General features: G+C 34.6%; 1 protein-coding gene across 1 annotated transcript in view; it reads right to left on the bottom strand.

Annotated features, from left to right (window-relative positions):
• The window catches only part of TNKS (tankyrase), a 228,137-nt gene that overhangs the window by 98,314 nt on the left and 108,843 nt on the right, over positions 1 to 20,980 (bottom strand). The window contains 3 exon segments of the mRNA XM_017894677.1: positions 8,997 to 9,058; positions 9,061 to 9,071; positions 9,831 to 9,867. Coding sequence (XP_017750166.1) covers positions 8,997 to 9,058; positions 9,061 to 9,071; positions 9,831 to 9,867 — 110 coding nt within the window.

The raw sequence follows: 20,980 nt of genomic DNA, 5'->3' as shown, positions 1-20,980 counted from the left end.
GTATAATGAACGCAGCAGCCAAAAACAGCCAGGAGCAGAGACCTCTAGTTCAGTTCCCTGCCCACAGCCTTCTCTCCCAATTATAATGGGTATTGAACACTCTCTGAAAGTAGGAGATAATTTCATGGGACATTTTTGTAATATTCAAGAGTAGGGTATTATCATGTTACTATTAACAAATTAAAGCATTTTTATTTATAAAATCAAAATATACAACATTTTATATTTAGAACTGATCTATTTCCAAATTTACTAGGTCAGTTATCCAAATATGCATTTCAAGTGATTATGCATAGTATTTACAGTGCTTTTCTAAAGCTTTACTATTGATGGCATTCTTAGTAGAGAATAGAGAAAAACTAAGTCGCTGAAAACATTCTTCTAAAAGGCATAATAATATGAAGATTTTTGACACTTCTAGAAATTTGTTTTCATAATATAATCCTAATTTAACTGAATGAGATGAGTGAATGGATTAATATGCGTATGTGTGAGACAGAGAAGCAAGCTCGAGTGATGATCTCTTTAATAAAAGGAAAGAAAGGCAGTGATAAAGAAAAAATAACCAGGTATTGACTGAATGCTTAGTATTCCCCTAAAATTTATGTTGAAGCCCCAACCCCCAATATGATAGCATTTGGAGACAGGGTCTTTGTGAGGTAATATGATTTAGATGAGGTCATAAGAGTGGGAACCTCATGATGAGATTAGTGCCCTTCTAAGTACAGACACGAAAAAACTTGCTGGGCCGGGCACGGTGGTTCACAGCTATAATCCCAGTACTTTGGGAGGCCGAGGCGGGTGGATCACGAGGTCAGGACTTCAAGACCAGCCTGACCAACACAGTGGAACCCCGTCTCTACTAAAAAATACAAAAAACTAGCCAGGTGTGGGGGCAGGCACCTGTAATCTCAGCTACTCGGGAAGTTGAGGCAGGAGAATTGCTAGAATCCTGGAGGTGGAGGTTGCAGTGAGCCGAGATCGCACCACTGCACTCCAGCCTGGGCGACAGTGCAAGAGTGTCTCAAAAGAAAAAAAGAAAAAACCTGCTCACCAGAAACTGACCATCTGACCATGATGGAACCTAAACCTTGGACTTCCCAGCCTCTAGAACTGTGAGAAATAAATTTCTGTTGTTTAAGCTACCCTGTCAATGGTATGGCAATCCTAGCTAAGACACTAAAAATGGCATACAATGAATTAAGAAATAGTTTACATTGGTTTTATATTGTGGCCAAACAACTGTTTTAATAATGACAATTCAAAGTTACAGATAATTTCAGAATTCTTAAATCCATAATTAACTTATCACTTTCTTTTAGCCATTTTTCATCAGGCTGGAAGAATTTCCTGAAATCAGACTTCTGTTTGCACCTAAACAAGCTTTTTTTTACCCAATACAGTCTTTTACTTAAATAACTTTTTGTAGAATACTCTACTGTCAAATGATATTAACTGAACACTCTGTTCAATCCAAAGGGTACTCAAAATCATAATCATTACAGAGATATTTTAAAGTATGTTTATCATGTAATATTTAATCCATAAAAACATGTTAAGTTATAAAGCATAATATTAAAACACCATCCAGCACCCATTCAGTTGGAGAACTGGGACATCGGCAATACCACAGAAGCTATCTTGTGTATTTCTTCCTGCTCTTTTTCCTTTGCCACTCTGTGACATGGGTGTTTTTCCAGCTACTGCTATAGTTGTAATCCACTCTACTAATGTGAAGTTTGGTTTACTTGTAAAGGCAGAAAGAACACTTTAAACTTCGATTCTAAGAATTTTAAAAACAGACGCTGAAGTGTCATATTTGTAATCTGGCTTCTAAATAAAATTTTAATAATGACTCACACTCATGGCCAAAGGATTTAGTACCAACTCCCTCCAGTCCCTTGAGCAGTCTAAAGTGGAAAACAGCAGGAAACTCGTGCTTCAGGATATGAGGGCAGGACAATTCAAAGCAAGGACGGTGGCTAAATAGAGGTAAATAGACAACTAAGTTTTATCATTTTGCTGCTTTTTAGCACTGTGGTCGGTCCCCTTCTACTAAAAATTCATTTCTCCAACAGAGAAAACAGTGCAGTTGGCACTGGTACTAATTACCCTTACCAGTAGAAATGTCATGCTTGACAAAATAGAGATTGTTTTAGTAGAAGCAATTCCCGAATGAAAAATAAAAAAGACATTTTCAAGTCCTTATTGGTACAAAATGAATATACACAAGCATAAAGATTTTATACAATATACCCCAACATAAGTATGCAAGCAAACTTGCGCTAAGGGATTTCAGCACTACAGTAAGATATGCATTGCTCAGCAAGATGTACTCCGAAGAAGTGATTTGATTAGATATATAATTAAACCTAAAGTATTTGAAGAGTTCCCCAATGCAGACTTACTGCATTTTGACCTTCTTGTAATCCCAAGTAGCATCTCAACTAGGATCCATAAAAGTTAGAAATTTAAAACTGGTATGACCTTTTATCTACCAAGATTTGGCAAGAATGGAGGATGATAAAGGTCACTATAGGCCAGAGAGAGCCAGATATGTACGCCCAGGTAATGCTAACACTTTCTTTCTTAAAGGGGAAGAGGGCTCCACATAAACTTTATTGCAGATACCATGAGTGTTCTATCCAGTGTGAGGATACAGTCTCTTATGAAATTCAATTCTGCATTATGGGTAATTGCTACTAACTCTGCTGAAAAATAAGTAACAAAATATATTATAATCTTGAAATGTTAGAGTCAAAAGGTACTTTAGAGCTCAATGGCCCAAATTCTTCATTTTTTTAGGCTACAAAAATTGAGAACTCAGAGATATGATAAAACTTGCCATGAACACATGGCTAATAACAGCTGAAACTTAAAACCTGGTCTTCTAGCTTCAAGTTCCTGCTTTTTCCCACAATACCATGATCCCAAAAGATGCACATAAAATTATATTTTTGCATTCCTGGGGGGAAAATACTTAAATTGTAAGATATAAATTCAAAAGAACTGAACATATCTAAAGATGTAAATATATTTGGGAAGATATTTTAAAATCCTCACTTATTCTTCCAAGTAACTATGAAAGAATCATTTGCAGTAATCAAGCTGAAAAAAAGATGGAATCTTTCTTGCCCAATAGATAATAAGCACTGAGTTATGTTTTCTTTTAGTCAGGTATTTCACTTATGTATCACTATATAACAAACTCCCCCAACAGCGGGGAATCACCTGGGCAGGTCTTCTGCTCTATGTGGTATGAGCTATGGTGCTAGGATGGCTGATGTCACCCTAAGGATGGATCGGGAACTCAGATGGGGTTAAATTGTCTGGGACGTGTGGATAGTTTGAATCATTAAGAAACTTCCATACGCACTCAGGTGGGTCTGTTGGCTAGGGGGCCTCAGTTCTTCACGTGGACCTCGTCATATGGCTGCTTGGGCTGCCTCATGGCATGGCAGCTGGGTTCCAAGAAGAAGAATTACCAAAAAAGAGACTAGCAGCTGCCAGGCCAACTCAGGGGCTTGTCCCGAAAAGGATAGAGTATCACTTGTGCCTTATTTTATTCAAAGCAGTCCCAGGCTAAGCTCAGAGTCAGCGTGGCAGAGGGCTAGACGAGGGCATGAATAATAAAAGGGATGGTTTATTGAGGCATCTCCAACGTACAACCTACCACATAAAGATTGTTAAAATCTTGGCCAAACACAGTATTTGGAAAAAAGTGTTTTTCCACTTTTTTCCGAGACGGGGGTACTGACCAAGAATAATGAGACGGAGGTAATGACCAAGTACCCCGTCGGGTACTTGGGGGGTACTGACCAAGAATAATGAGAAGGGAGATGGGGTACTGACGGGGTACTGCCCAAGAATAATGAGAAACTCTACAACCCTAAAACTTAAATGTAGATACAAAGAATTACACTAACCCTCCATCTTTCTAGTTCTTCACTGGATGGGCTTTATGGAATTCCACATACGGCATTATTTTCAGCCAGATATTAATTTTTAATCAACATATGTTTAAAAATGGGCATGTATCTCCATAATGTATTTCTGAATTTATAAGCTGCTAATTTAAACAAATTTATTTATTAAATGTGACGCTGGGTGAAGAGAGGGGAAGGCCAAGCTCCAACTGAATAAATTCAATTATATGCTTTATAGATTACCAGGCAACCTATAGGTTATTTTATCCAAAGTCAGCTAGGACAGAGCTTGGATAGATAATAAGGACATTTAAGGAGAGAGAATGGGAACATTGGAGTACTTAAAAGTATGCAAGTATCCATTCTAGATATATTTGAAAGTTTCAAAAAAATTATCAAAGGAGTAGGAATCTAATTTACTAAAGGGTACTGTGTGCACTGTACTAGGTACACTGACTACATTATTTCACTTAATCCTCTCAAATGCCTCGTGGAATGGGTATGGTTATTTCCATTTGTGCGTGTGTAAATTAAAAACTCTAGAGCCATTGACACACACTTGGAAAGCAGAATAGAACCCAATCCCTTTGACCTTACTGTCTATTTGCCCTATCACAATTTTTCTATGGTATCTTCAAGATACAGTGCTAAATTCACTAAATTCTACTTTATTTCTGATTGATTTCCTTTTGGAAGCAGTTTTCAAACACTTTACTTTTCTCTGTTTCCAGTCTTCTTCATTATTAACTATTTGGAAGCAAATATTTAAAGAAAGTTGACATTTAAAGAAATCCTTAAGTTTTCTGAATTAAAATCATGTTCCTCCAATTACCTGTTCATCTAAATTTGTGGTTTCTTACAGAAGGGTATACTAAATACTAAAGCCTTAAAAATAAAAAGGCCAGGAAAAAACATTCTCACCTTAAATCAGCACTTTATAACTGTATCACAGCAAAAGAAATATTGTATAATTTTAGTGCATTAGCTTCAATGTCTTCCATAATGTCTTAATCATTCTACCAATGTCTGAGCTCCTTGTTAACCAGTACCATCAACCATAGGGTTATCTCCCATGGCACTAAGCACAGTCACCTACACATGGTAGGTATTAAGTGTTGGTGGAATGAATGAATGAAAGAACAGAGGGAAACCTGAAATACTCAAAATTACATTGGAGATGTTATTTTAAAAGCACCTATCAAATATTAGTTACTTTCAATTATTTGGTGACATATAACAATAGCAATGGTAGGCAGAGTAGATATATTCAAAGATATATTATTTCTATTTGGGAATATGTGCAGTAGTCCCTAACCCTTGCCTATTGCCTGATAAGATGAGGAATGAATAAATTTAGGACATCTATTTTGGAAGGGGATAAAGACAGTTAGAAAAGGAACACAGAAGGAACACAGAAAGGAACCGCAAAGAACTCTCAAAAGAGTTGACTGTTGGACTAATTTTATTCAAATATTTATTTTCATTTATTATAAAAGGTACCCTTATGAAAATTAACACTGGAAAATAAGAGAATATTACCACCTTTAATTTAGACAGCAAACAAGGCCAGAACACGGGGATAATAGCTAATAAAACATCTGATACTGATATAAAACACTGTAAAGGGAGATTAAAGGTCAAAAAAATCCAAGTTTGAAAATACAGGAATAAAGAATTCTAGAAAGGGAACAACCTATCTTAAGGTTCTGGTTCACCTAATGGCAATAATGAATTGTGGACTGTTATGACTAATCATACTGGGCGGAAGGTAGAAGATGACTAAATAATATCTATGTCCCTATGTTTCTAAAAGTGGCCATCATTATAACATGTATATAATTTTATACAAGTATCATTTTAGAGCAACAAAAGGTAGCAGTTTAGAACAAAAAAAATTTCTGTCTTTTTTTAGGGAGAAAAAAAAAAGTCAATAAAATTTCTAGTGTAGCCAAGAAGCAATTTTGATTTATGTGTAAAATAAAACCATAGTAACGATATAAACTGTATAAAACCTTATTGATGTTTTATAATTTTCGGAATTCTAAAGGTTAAGAAAACAATTGTCTTCGGGAAATAAAATATTAACGTCTCACATATTACCTAATTAGGTAATCATCAAGTCACAGCATAGAATTAAGAGTACTTAAAATTTACACTCTCATTGTATAATCCCACATATTACATTAAAAAAAAACCTAAAGTCTCAAACCCCACATATCTCTAGGCAAATTCCCCACCTACTAACCACTGTATAAGAGACATTTCTTTTCCAAAACACTTCAAAATTAACATTTTCATGGGCTTTTAAATTTACAAACCAGGAACTGTAGTAAAACTAAGACAGAAAAGGGCTCAGTTAAGCAATAATACAGTAATTTAGGAAACTTCTAAAAAAGGATTTGGTTCTACACTGTGTTCTAAAATGAAATTCAGAAAATAAAGTTTATATGCCTGACTTACTATATGTGAAAAAGTACCTTTAGCCTCTCATTAATATACAATCTGACTTTCTAATTCTAAATAAACACGTGCAAATGTTCTAAAAAAGGACTACATATCTACTAAGACAGATACTTGTAATTTTAGCAGCTAGATTTGCCTACCTGTTTTCTTGATAACAGCAGGAAGAAAATAAAACAAATTGGAATAACTAAGGGATCTTGTCCCAATCTCCACTGGCACCCAGAACATTTAATACATTGTGGCTTTACTGCAACTGGTACATTTAATAAGAATTACTCTGTGCCATAAATGAGAATAATATCTAAACAGGAATTATTCAATTCAAATCACACAGATGAGCAATTGTTAATTATTTCTTATACGCACAGCACTAAAACCTAATAAATGCTTAAGTTTAATTTTCTTTTTCTATCTAATTTAATTTGAAAAAACTGAAAATCTAAAAAAGTATAAGAGTATATTTTGGAACATTATTGCATTATTTATATTTTAGGAATCCTTTTGTACAATAGTAATGCTTCGGGTATGTTCTTAAAAATATTCTACACATTATAAAATATACAGTTCTCTCTCCTGTTATCAGTACCCAAAAAGAAATTAATAGAACAATATTAATAATAATAACAAAAACCATAAAGTCTCGCATTCACATACGTCTGATTTAATTTTCTAAATGGCAAAGGGTAGATTTTTTCTCACTCAGAGGATAAAATTATGTTTATCAAGGAACAACAGAATTGTATTCTAAGCTTCTGCTATACGCAAAGTGCCAGCCTTGGTCCTGGAAGAAAATACAAGGAGAGCTAATAGAGGAGAAAGAGAAAAAGATATTTATGAACTTTAAGGAACTCTGAATGCCATAGAGTCATACAGAAAAGGAACCACAGGAATTTGGATGAGGAATACATTGGTTGTAGTTAAAGGAAGTATATTCTCCTTTAAAGAAAAGGAAAAATAAATGAGTTCTATACACTCGTGTAGGAGATAAAGCAGGGAGAATAGATAATTTGTTACAGTATCAGGGATCATGTTCCTTAATTATTATGATTTACTGCACTAGGAATGTGGCTGTCAAAGTAGAACGGTAAGGACGGGAGAACGAAGCCGTGACAGAAATCAACTTCTGCTGTAGTACTCTCACATAAATTCTGTAGTATTAAAACGGTTATAGAAAACTGACGTAGGCCGGGCGAAACAAGCTCTGTCTCAAAAACAGCTGCATTTAACCACAGATAAGAAGGCCCTTTTCTACACAGTGATAGAAATCACTTTATCTACTTGGAGGATCCAAATAAAATCTGGAGTTTAAAGTGCACACAAGAGTGTTAAATTCCCTAAAGCAACTTCAAAACTGAAGGAAAAATGAACAGTTACCATTTTAAAACACTTCCCAAGAGTAAGTAACAGTACTGAGTAAATCTTTGCTAGTTTATAGCTTGATATGTGTAATTTAACCTTCTATGAACGTACAAGTCTGTCCCCAAATTACCCAGAGAAACAAAATACTCACTGGGACATATAACAATATATGAGCTATCTACAAAAACAAATTAACATAAATTATATTCTGAGGGACTCGATTCCTTGCCACTATTTTTGGATTTCATTAAAATAGAGAAAAGTGGGGAGCATGCAAAATTTGATCTGCAAAATTATCACTCACAGAAAAATAATCTTTTAAAAGCAAAATAGTTTATTATTTCTAAGGCGTACCATCCATCCTGATATGTGCCATAACATTTTCACTGTAGATAATTTTAAAAGAACTCATTCTTTAAATATCAGACATATAATTTTCCTAGATATATGTAATGTGTCTTTAAAATATTTTAGGTTTTAGTTAACATTAAAAAATTAACTCTCATTAAAAAAAAAACCAACTTTATGGTATAGAGTGCATTGGTTTTCAATGTCTAATCACTGCAAAACTTTGCAATTACCAAAGCCATAACGGATTACATTTCAGTCTATCTTCAGCAAGAATACAAAGTAGATAATGAAGCTGCCAGCTGTATATTTTATATATTACCTTGCATTTATGGCAACTGTATATTAATATAGAATATTCCTCTCTGTTTTAATCTATTTTCTTTCAATATTCCACAATTAAAACTTAGCCAATACAAATAATAATAAAAGAGCAGAGCTGTATAGATGTAAAAAAATCATTAACAGCAATTTCTCAGCTTTAATGGAAAAAGTGTTGGTATCTAGCAAACAAATCTTCTTCTGCCAAATAAGAAATCAAAAACACAAATGTCTTAACAAAGATGGGTAAACAGGACACACATATTTCCAGTTTCCATTATCATACCCAGAAAAGAGCATATGCTGTAATTTTAACCACCGACAAAGCTGCAGTTTCATGTAACAAATAACTTGCAGTGTCTGACATTTAAGAGAAAAGGCTTACTTAAGATGCATGCTTCACCAGTTCTATGAATGTGTCACAACTGCCAATAACAGATATAGCAGCATTTCATTTACAGTGAAAAGATGCTAGTTAAAATAAAGCCATGTAGGTATACGTGCTTATATATATATATGCCACTTTCACAAAATTTTGTTGCAAGGCAATTAAAGAGGATTGTATTTAAAATAACTTACCTTTCGCCCATCACTTGCATGGCAATTCACATTTAGAGGAGTCAGTAAAGCCATTAGTTTTCTTCATTACCACTCCTATAAAAGGTAGTAAGTCAATTCCTATAAAATTACAAAGCTTCTTATGAATATTTATGCATAATTTTTTCACATGAGAGTAAAATATGGGTTTGCTTTGATTTCTTTTACATGAATCACAAGAACTCTCTTTTACAATATCCAGTTCAATTACTATATTTCTAATTAATACCTGTTAATTAATAGTGGGTATATCTTAAATAATCGTAGTTTTCCTACATTTTTGCTTTATTTATCTACATACAAGTCATCTTCTTAATTACCAAATAAACTTTATTCTGATAAATGGACTAAAAGCATTGGAGTTAAAAAATACATAACAAAATGCTGTAAAGAGCTAATCAAATTAAAATTATAAACGACCAATGAACAACAGAAAAAATAGATGAGGATTTAACATTTACTTTTTGCTCCTTCATTCAAGCTTTAACTAGGAAATCTTCAAGAAGAAAATTGAAAGAAAAAATAATAGGTGTATTTAAATACTCCAAGAATATCATTGGAAAAGCTGGGCAACTAGGTTTGCAGGTACCTTAAGAAATGTTCCAAATAAAATTAATCTTATAATCATCACCATATGAAAAGATTTTATTATATATAGTAATCATGTAAAATAAAGTATATAAAGATTTAGTATCTGCATAATTGCACAAAATCCAAGCAAGACAATAACGTTATATTTTTTATAGTCCTCCACCTGCCCTCCTCCTTCTCTTCCTTAATGCATTATACACACTTAAAATGAATGGAATCACTTACCTAGCAGCTTCTAGGAGTTCGTCTTTCTTGTATTCACCTAGATGATTGCAAAAGATCATGCTGTTAGCATTTGGCAGAAGACAGATTAAGAAATGCAGTAGGCAGCAAATAGAGAATTAAATAGAGAAGAGCAGAAAAAGAGAGTCCACACCCCGCTGGGTGATGGAGCCGTGACGTTAGCCAGCTTGTGAAGGCAGCATCACCAGTGCCTTGGAGACGGGCAGCAAATTGACGCAGCTTCTTGTCCAATCCTCAGATGAAATAGCTTTCTTCAGACAACCAATGAATGCTAAATCTCGTGTCCAGAAACACATTCCCTCTGATAACAGCATGCCAGCTGAAGACAATGTCCCCTCCCCCCTTTTCTATTCAGGCTGTCACAGGATACTTGTGAAGCATAATACATTCTGAGACAAAAGCAAAAGAATGTGGCTCTTTAAAGGTACAAATTACTAGTCTTCTCAAAACTGAAGTTTTATTGGTAATGACACGGAAAGTTAAAAAAAAACATTAATTACTATTGTTGAGCTTTATAGCAGTAGAAAATGCGAATATCAGAACCATGTAGCCTTTGACTCGATAGCGAAGGTCTGTAGACTAGAAATACGTGAACTACGTACCAAATGCCATGAACCTCTTGGAGGCAGCGCTCCAAAAACCAAAACAGTGAATACATTTTGAAATGACAATATTATTCTAACATGCTGTAATCTTAACACTTCATATAAATTCAATACCAATTTGAACACATAATAAATCTTAAAAATATTTTTTAAAAGGAGGGTGGGGTCTTTGAGAATGAGCAGATATCTAACTACTGCGACATGGGTAATTTTTCCCCATTCTATTTTATCACAATGGATTTTAAAATATATCAAATGATGAAAATAGAAATATAATTAAAACCATCCATAATAAATTTCTTAGGGTATTCAAGATCTAACAAACAAATTTTTTTTGCAAGCTCAATTGAAGGACAAAGAATGTTAATAATACAGCGTTTGTTCCTTCAATAAATAAAAAGAACAGCCAGGACTATGATTCAGCTATAATACACTTACTTAGTTTGCTACATCACTAAAGAAGTAATTATAAAAAGATCTTAACAAATAATTATATGAAAGCAAATACTAAGTGCACATAGAATAAAACATTAGACTAAATGAAAATGTTATTCTATTACGAAATAAGATTAAGTAACTTTTAAAAAATCTTATGTGTAAGTACGGACTTCGCATTTTGTTTGTTTTGCTAAAGAATGCAGAATATTGATGCAAATATTACAAAGACACCTCAAGGCTACCAAGTACCTACTTAAATGCTATAACCCATTATTAGCAAATATTCTTTAGCTTTAACTTTGTCTTGCCTCCTGGATTAAGATTAGGTTAAAATCTGGAAACTGTAACTAAGTATTTTCAAAGTAAAAAGTTGTTAAATACCTATTTTCTCTTAAAGGAACTTTGTATATCAATAAAGTTATAAGTTTAAGAATATAAGCTAGAATATATGATTTCATGGTCATAGAGTTGGTCTTTCTAATTTCCCATAAATTGTATTTCAGATTTTTTAGCCAACTGACAAAGTAAAGGTCATTTCATTATATCCTCCATCCAATTAAGTTCCTGCCTTCCCAAAGCTCAAGACCTACCTTTGTTAAACATTTTAGGTAGCAATATGGAAGTTAGAGAGTCAACTTAAAAAACTCCTTGTGAGGAAAATGGCATAACCCATGCCCCCAGATGTCTACAGAACCAGGATCAAAGTAAATCAAATTACACAATGTATCTATAAAATGTATTAATTTTGTCGAGCTGCATTTGTTCAGCAGGCCTGTATGCCAGGTTTTAAAGTGAAAGCCACTATCATCTCTGACCTCAGGGAATATTATTCTATTAAAGGAGACAGATAAATAAATAAATGATTACAGTAGAGTATAAAGAAATCTTATGAAATGCTAGAGAGCTTACTAGCCAGTCTAAATGGGATTAATGATTGGAAGGGTAGTTGCAGGTCAAGGAAGTCTTCCTGGAAGAGGGGAAACTTGAGCAGTTTTGAAGGAAGGACAGGTAATCCTCAGGTGAAGCAGGGTCAGGGAGAAGGAAGCTACCACAGTGAAAGAAAGGAGAAGGGGAATGGTTGTAAGTAGCTCTGTGTACCTGAAGCAAAGGACACTCGCAGGCGAGTGGGTATGGACGAGACAGAGAAGAAATGGAAACATCATGAATGTCTCTCTAAGCTAAGAAGTTTGAACTTTACTTTGAAAGTAATAAGAAAATACTGCAATATTTTAACAAGGGGAGTGCAAAGTATACTTAAAAATCTGCAAGTTTTGTGATTACATAAAATACTTCCATACTGTGCTTCACTAAACTTTTGTTGGAGAGGAAGGTGGGCAAAAATAAAAAAAAAAAAAAGAAAAGAAAGAAAAGAAGAGAAAAGAAAAGAAAAAAAAAAAAACAAGTAAATTCGGACAGTCTACATTTTAAAGTATATATACTTTATATGCTGACATACAGTAAAAACACATTAAAACTGTGAACTTAAAAGTAGCTACTATTGAAATTTAAGTCATAGTGAAACATGACTCCAATAAGTGAGGTAATAAAACTGCAAAGTATTTGGGAACCTCAAAGTTCAAATCAGTCTCCCTACATAAACTTCTCATCAAGCAGAGTTTATTGACGTTTTCACCAAAAGGCACATTTTTGCAAAAATGTTATTCCTTCCTGGATGCGCTGATAATAAACCAAAGCTTTCAAAAGGAAATACATAAGTGCATGCAACAGAGTCAGACACGGGTATTACAAATGACTTTCTACTCTTCCTGCTAGAGATCCTAGTACTTTAATCAGCTTTTCTGCAATACATTCTAGCATCCACTATCTGGTGCCCAAGGACCACAATCCATAAACAGCTGGAGCTATTTTTCAAATGCTAGCTCGCAGAAACAGCTAACATAATGAATTTAGAGCCCCTCACGCTCTCTGATAACAAATCTGAGCTACTCACTTAACAGCCAAAGCACCAGTTCGGTTTCATTTTAGCTGAGAATCTGAAAATATTCTGGCTGAGACTATGGTGCTCTATGGAGCACTTATATTCTTTAATAACATCCAGATAAAGACTAGCAATAGATCAGCCAGAAAGGAAACTAGGCAATTATAGTCAAGATAACAGCAGCCAGGAATGAAGAAAACAGATGGTTTAAAACATTTTTTATTAGAATAAAAGTAAATGGAATTTTAAAAGTAAGCCAAAAGTTTACTTTCCAAAGTCTGAATTGTTTTTACTGGTAAAATAAGTAATGATATGAAAGAAGCAAAGATACACACACACAGAAATATGAGACTGATGTGTTAGAGAGCTATGTTATTAAAATGAAGCTGAAAATAAACTCCTCTTTTATTTCTCTGGAGTAGTTAGAAATAGCTTCTCTTTCACTTAGTGTAAAGGCAAAATTACTTTTGAGTAAAATGAAGAAAACTTAATAAGAAGAAGTCATGATTACTGACTTATCTCAATTTTAACATTTGAAGTGCTTCTGCCCCGTCAGAAACTGACAGGATGAAGGTAGACTTAGTTATGTAAAAATAAGTCATTTGGTTTTGTTGAGATGGAATAGCATGGAAAGATTATGAACATGGAACCACAAATCCTTAAAGCCGTGAGAAACTAAAAAAGAATTCTGGGCCAGGTACGGTGGCTCATGCGTGTAATCCCAACACATTGGGAGGCCAAGGTGGGTGGATCACCTGAGGTCAGGAGTTCGAGACCAGCCTGGCCAACATGGTGGTCAGGGTTTAGAAACCCCATCTCTACTAAAAAAAACAAAAAATTAGCTGGGCATGGTGGTGGATGCCTGTAAATCCAGCTACTCAGGAGGCTGAGGCAGGAGAATCTCTTGAACCCAAAATGCAGAGGTTGCAGTGAGCTGAGATTGCGCCATTGCACTCCAGCCTGGGCAACAAGAGCGAAACTCTGTCTCAAAAAAAAAAAAAATTCTCTCTTTCAACCATTATGCATGGTATTCAAACCTATCAGTAACGCTTTGCATTATATAAAAGTAGAAGAATGTCATTTGAAAGTCACCCTTTCTCCGTGTCACCTCACCCCCAATTTCAGAACCACTCTCCTAAGGGATCATCTGAAACTGGTGCCCAGGCAGTTAAACAGATTGTCTTAGGTTTCACTAAGTATTATCCATTACCTGTCAGGCCCTGCACTAGGCTCAAATGTGAGCACAAACTAACAAATCTGAGCTCTGGAAAAAGCCATGTAAGCAAAAGGAGAGAGTAACAAATAGTAATAACAATCAAACAACTTAAAAAACAATGACAATTATCAGTTTTAAATAGGTTAAACACATCAACAAGCCAAAAATTTCCATCAAAACTACTTTAAAGCATTTGAATTTACAGATGAGCTTGCAAGCAAAGGCTATTGGGCCAAGGGAATTTCAAGAATAAAGAAAATTCACTGGGGTCTATTCCAACGATCAATCCATTTTGCATTTCCCATAGCAAACCTTAATTCCTGAACTTATCAGGCATCACAAGGGAAGCAGTATGTAAAGACATCAGTCAAGAATCTCAGTTATCAGGTTCATGTGAGGACTCCTGTGTTACAGAGTGCTAAGTAGTACCATGAATTGATAACTCTGATATAGATGTTTTCTCACCAAGGTACCAGCAAATTAACAGATGAATTGATTCCTGTAGCTAAATTGACAACCTATATGAAGAATAAAATATTAATTTAGGTGACATATTCCATCATGTTTTCAGTAGTAGATTTGAAAATTAAAAACCAGCTATGTGGCTGTGGAAGGAACTGAGGTAAAGCACCAGGAAGTAATCTAATCTCAAGAATTAGAGTTAGGTCTCCCTCTCCAAGCAATATTCAGACAGACTGATATTCTGCTATATATAAACATGGGCCCCAGACACAATAACTGTATTATTTCGCTCCAGGATCTTTCAAAAATATATTCAGAACAACTGGGGGTAAATTACAAAGTTATCACAGCTCTCAATGCCTTCTTCGTACTTTTAATTCTATCAAATCTTTCTACTCATTATGATACTGCCTTCAAAGTCCATACCACCAATTAAGTCTACAATCATGGCCAATCTAAACACTGAAAATCCATTCTAAACACAGTTGTTTGCGGTTCTTAAATTCTAAGTTTGAACAGAGTATTTTCCTGGCAGAGATCCTTTCCTTGTCTCCTAGAACCTTGACCTTTTAAACTAGCTAACATCAACTCCGCGTACTACCAACATAATCTCTTTATTGTCCAATATTTTAGCCACTCCCCTTGTCACTTACATTTAAATACATTAAAATTATATAAAAATAAAAATTCTGTTCATCAGTCACAGTAGCCACATTTCAGGTATTCGGTAGGCACATATTTCACATTCGGTAGGTAACTAGCTAGTACCTCCATACTGAACACTGCAGAGAGACCATTCGCCAGAAGAGCTGAAACTTTTATTGGACCACGAAACTCTGCACTGTTTTTAATGAGCTTATAAGAAGTTATCTTTTACCCTAATAACCTTTTCCATATTCTTTACTCTTAAAATTATCACTCCCAAAACATAAGCTTTTTTTTTTTTTTTTCTTACTGAACACCAAAAAACGACTTCATTACCGCGAAATGTGAAAAAAAAAAAAAATGCCAGACTGAATAACAGATCTAGAACGAGTTCTAGCTCTGCCACTGGTTTATTTGTGTGGTGTTGGGTAAATCACTTCATGCTTCAGGGAGCCTTCATTTTATTGTCATCTGGAAAATGAACAGGTTAAATGATTTCTAAAGTTTCCACTCTTAAATTTCCATCCTGTATTTGATTCTCAGTATTAGTAAGAAGTTTTTCAAAGATGATTTTAATGTTGCTTTAAACAGACTTAAAACAAAAAAAAGTTATTTGAGAAAAAACACTCTACTAAACTGTTATAAAAAGTAGCACCTGAAAATTGTAGAGTAAGCAGTTAAATGATTCTACCCAACCTGTACTATCTACTTGGTTAACAATTCTAAACTTTTGGTAATGCTTTAACTAGAAGGTAATTAAAACCAGCTCTTTCAAAAGAAAGTTACTTTTCAATAATTCTAATCTTTATAGACTTGTTACAACATTTTAAAAGAAAAAAAGCTCACCGAAGCATGGAACTAGAGATAAACTAAGAAGTTATTATTTGAGAAGCTTTCCAATTCTTTAGGAAAATGGAAATGAACCCCCCAACCCCTGCATAGCAGCTGTGAAAAAAAATTCCAGGCTGGGTGCGGTGGTTCATGCCTGTAATCCCAGCACTTTGGAGGCCAAGAAGGGTGGATCACGAGGTCAGGAGTTCAAGACCAGCCTGGCCAAGATGGTTGGTAAAACCTTATCTCTACTAAAAATACAAAAAAATTAGCTGGGCATGGGGGCACGCCCCTGTAATCCCAGTTATTCGGAAGGTTGAGACAGAGAATTTCTTAAACCCGGGAGGTGGAGGTTGCAGCGAGTTGAGATCGCACCACTGCGCTCCAGCGTGGGCAACAGAGCGAGACTCCTGCTCAAAAAAAATCCAAAAGGTAAAAGTCCGCAAATACAACTCTATTATCCTATGTCATAAATTATGACATATTATCCTACGTCATAAATTATGTCATAAAATTTATATTATTTTACGTCATAAAATGGTAATATATTAAATGTCAACACAAAAACCTCAACCAATGCCTTAAAACATTTTAAAAACACAATATAACACTCACATAATAAAAGCTTTGTAAAAGCTTTATGCAGGAGGCAGTAATATGACCTCTCTTAGTCCAAGTAACATCTAAGATACACATCCCATTTCCTGATACTTAGCAGGGTTTCCAATCATTTGTACTTGTTTCTGATGTGGTATCAATCGTAGCCATCAATATGTGTGTCAATAAATACACACAGGCCCCAAAAAAGATGGTATTATCAGATAAATACATTCTTTAAATTGGATATTAAAAGTCAAAAGAGGTGTTCCTCTAGAAGCTGTTAACCAGTGAGACTTTCTGCAAAGTGTGCCGGTACTTTAAAAGAAAAAAACCTTTATGACCACAGTACACATGAAAGAAGTTTTTGATATATTAAAAAGAAGGCAAAAAAGGAGGAAAGGAAGATGGAAGGAGAGAGGGAACTCTCTCTAAGCAAGGCAGGTTATGACGCTAGGTATTCAGTCTGGGAGCTCAGGACATCCACTATTACTTAAGTCATCAACTGTCTTTGTTAATGGCAGCTAGGGGCTGCGGGAAGTAGGATATTAGTTTGGTTTTTGTGTGTGGGTTTTTTTTTTTTTTTTTTTCCTATCACACAGTGTCTGCTCCATAAAAAGTGATTTGGAAAAGTAAATTCTCTATTTGATCCAAAACAATTTGGCAGTAGTTTTTACATTTTGTTCTGTATCAGTGGTCCTTTCTCTATAGCCATCAATTCATACTCCCTTATTTGCAAATCTGAAACCCAAAAGCTCTAAAAACTCAGATGGCAGCAAAACTTGACCCATTCAGGGTACACAGCTACACAGCACAGCTGTCATATATTTCACTGCAAAAATATTACTGTTACAGAGTACAGCCCCAGTCTCCAAGGGGGATGTTTTGTAATATATGGTAGATATACAGTAGCACCCCTTATTCACAGGGGATACATTCCAAGGTCCCTCGTTATGTAAGTGGATGCCTAAAACTGAGGACAGTACCTAGCCTATATGTTTTTTCCGATAATACATACCCATTATAAAGTTTAATTTACAAACTAGGCATAGTAAGAGATTAAGAATATCTCTAATAAAAACAGGACAATTGTAACAATACGCCAATAGCACTACTCTTGTGCTTCTGGGTCAGTATGAGGTAAAATAAGGATTACTTGCACACAAGCGCTGCAATAGCGGGATGCTGATCTGATCACTGAGTAGCTACTAAATGCCGAACGGGCAGGGAGTGTAGACAGCATGGATCCATGGACAAAGGGAGGGTTCACGCCCTGGGCAGAATAGAGCAGGTCTGTGTGAGATTTCGTCACTATCCTCAGAGCAGCACGCCATTTAAAACGTATAAACGGTTTATTTCTGGAATTTTCCACTTAATATTTTGAGAGGCAGTTGACCACAGGTCACTGAAATCTTGAAAAGTGAAACTGCAGATAAGGGGTGACCACTACTAAATTGTGTCTTTTCTTATTTTTTTTTTTTTGAAGTATAATTTACACACAGTTAAATTCACCTTCTGAGATGGTTCTGTGAGTTTTGAAAAACTTATACAGCTGTGTGACCACTACACTTCAAGACAGGAAACATTTCTATCACACCAAAAAGTTTTGTCAGGGCCCTCTGAAATCAATCGCCTACTCCAATCCCCCTCCCATGGTAACCACAGATATGATTTCTGTCAGTACAGTTTCATTTTACGGAATGTCATGTAAATGGAATCATAAAATATGTACTTTTGATTCTACCATCTTTTACTTAGTATAAATGCTTTTCTGTTCGTCCATGTTGTTGGACATGTCAGTACTTTGATCCTTCTTATTGCTAAGTTATATTCCATGATACGGATGTATCTCAATTTGTTTATCCGATTACCAGCTGCCAGACATTTGGGTTGTTTCCAAATGTCTTTGGGTGATTATGAATAAAGCTACTGGAAACATTCACAGAGAGTATTCTGTATGGACAAATAACTTCCTTTTTCTTGGGTAAATATCCAGCAGTGGGGTTGCTGGGTTATATCGTAAGTATATGTTTAACTTTATTAAGAAATAACCAAATCATGTCTTTTTTGTAATCTGAAAAATTCTCATGTCACCTATAGAAAAGAATAAGAAAAAAAGAAAAAGTTAACTACTGAGAACTACAATGATACTGCCACAATTTCACCACTGCAGATACCAACCTTACCTCATATAGGGGCAATTCATCTGACCTGAACTAATTTGCAGATTTTTTAATTCTTTGCTTCTCATTTGTTATATTATCTGCATTTAAAAAAACAACAGTATTTTCTATCTTAGGTTCAGGGTAATAGGCATTCATACATATTTAGAAATGATGGTAAACATTTCTTATGGAAAATTCTCCAATAAAGTTCTGGATAACACATAAACTAAAACCTAACCCTGGAAAAACTATTACCATCAGTGTCTTACATCATAGCAAGGCTATGTATCCATGAAGTCTGATGTTTATCACAGGTTAATCTAAGCAGCTTTCTAAAAAGCAAGAGGAACAAGAAAGTTCTGAGTTCTCACCTACTAAAAGCTAACACCACCAACTGAAAATTATATATATCTAAAATCTACCCTCTAAGAAGTGGTAACTAGGCAGACACGTTTATACCAGCACACCCAAAAGAGGAGGAATGACTCAAATTTCATTAATATAACATTGTTTTAGGTAGAAATGCTGATACCCTATTTTACTAGGTATTTAAAATAAGAAGGAACTACACAATAAAGCTGACATTAGGGATGGGATTAAACATATTCAGATAAGAAAATTAATATAAACAGTTGATATGTGGCTTCATGTCCTCTATATAAGGCAAATGTTTCCCAATAAGATAATTTTAAGATGATCTAAAATTGAACATCTCCACCTTCCATTTCTCCTGCTACTTCAAATACAAATATTCTCCTGACTTACATTTAGACAGACTTGAAACAACTTCCTAATGCAAAACACCACAAACTAACTTTTGAAAAAACCACCAACATGCCTTCTTCATTTCCTCGACTTATAAATTGTCCTCCATATTTTTCTGAAATCATAATAAACATTTTCATATATCTCCTTTTCAACTGAACAAAATGTGGAAAGGAGATCAAGGTAAAATGAAGCAAGTTAAAACCAAAAGCAATCATGGTATCACAATAGCCCATAGTATTAACTTTATAATAAGAGATGGTTAATTATATTTAGTAAGTGAATGTTCAACTGCACTGAATCTCTTTTTTTGAAGCTAATATTATGCTTAGGAAGAAAGCAAACTGGTTTTCTAGACATTATATCTCAATAGCCCTTTTTATAGTCTTTTAGATATAATATTTAGCAAAATTGCTTTTGTTGGAGAATATTTTCTTTAAAATGTCTGAAACTCTTCCTAACCAAATTGTGCACCCTCAAGGTCTGTCTTGAAACTGGCTATATAAGAAGCAAAGACTGTTAAATTTTAGCTAGTAGATTACTAAACAAACTATATTATTTAATTAGGTTATTCCAAATTAATGGACATTTCTCTATATGTGAAGTCTGAATCCACGGTAATACATCCATTAAGTCCAAGCCGAATCAATTGTGACTTCTCCTATAATTATGTTCAGAAAGATTATTGGACAAAGTATTAATCTAAAGATAAATATTTTTAATTTTACCACTCAATTACAGATATGTAACATGATATCCCCAGTTACACACTAACCTAACATATTAAATTACAGGTTCTGCTACACTGTAATCCATATAATGACTTATCCCTACTTTCTTCTTTCTATTCGTTTTGCTACAATTTATGTATGTACTTTTTCTTTCACCACCTCCTATCAACAGTCCTCCTGTAGCTAATCCCTAAATTAGTCCTTAATCCCTAGTCTCTAGACCTTAATTCAGTTACATTAATTTCGGCTTTAATTAGTGTATTCTCCTATTCAATAATAATGATAATAATAATAATAGTATAAATGTATGACTCCCCATACCTGTCTTACAAAATGGTATTCAACCCTACAGCTGAACATTCAAAATCCTTTAAAAATATAGACTAAATTTATTTTTTAAATTTATTATTCAATGTTCCCAATTCCACCTCACCTTCTCAACACACACTATCAACTATACATCACTCACTTTTACCTGAATACATGTTGCATTTTCTTGAATGTCTTTGCTCATGTTGCCAATGATCTAAGCTCCAATCATCTGCATTTGTTAAAATCTTGCCAAAAACATATGGCCAAACTTACATATAACTTCCTTCTTGAAATCGCTCCACATCAGTTCAATTAAAAACACTGTCAAAGGGCACAGATTCCAGTCCTAGCTTTGACACTACAGTTTTAAAATTTTAGGCCCATCCTGGCTAACACGGTGAAACCGTCTCTACTAAAAAATACAAA

The sequence above is a fragment of the Rhinopithecus bieti genome, unplaced genomic scaffold, assembly GCF_001698545.2.
Source record: "Rhinopithecus bieti isolate Rb0 unplaced genomic scaffold, ASM169854v2 scaffold_25360, whole genome shotgun sequence".
NCBI classification, from domain to species: Eukaryota; Metazoa; Chordata; class Mammalia; order Primates; family Cercopithecidae; genus Rhinopithecus; species Rhinopithecus bieti.
The sequence above is the reverse complement of the archived record's forward strand: the minus strand, read 5'-3'. Positions and strand labels throughout refer to the sequence as shown.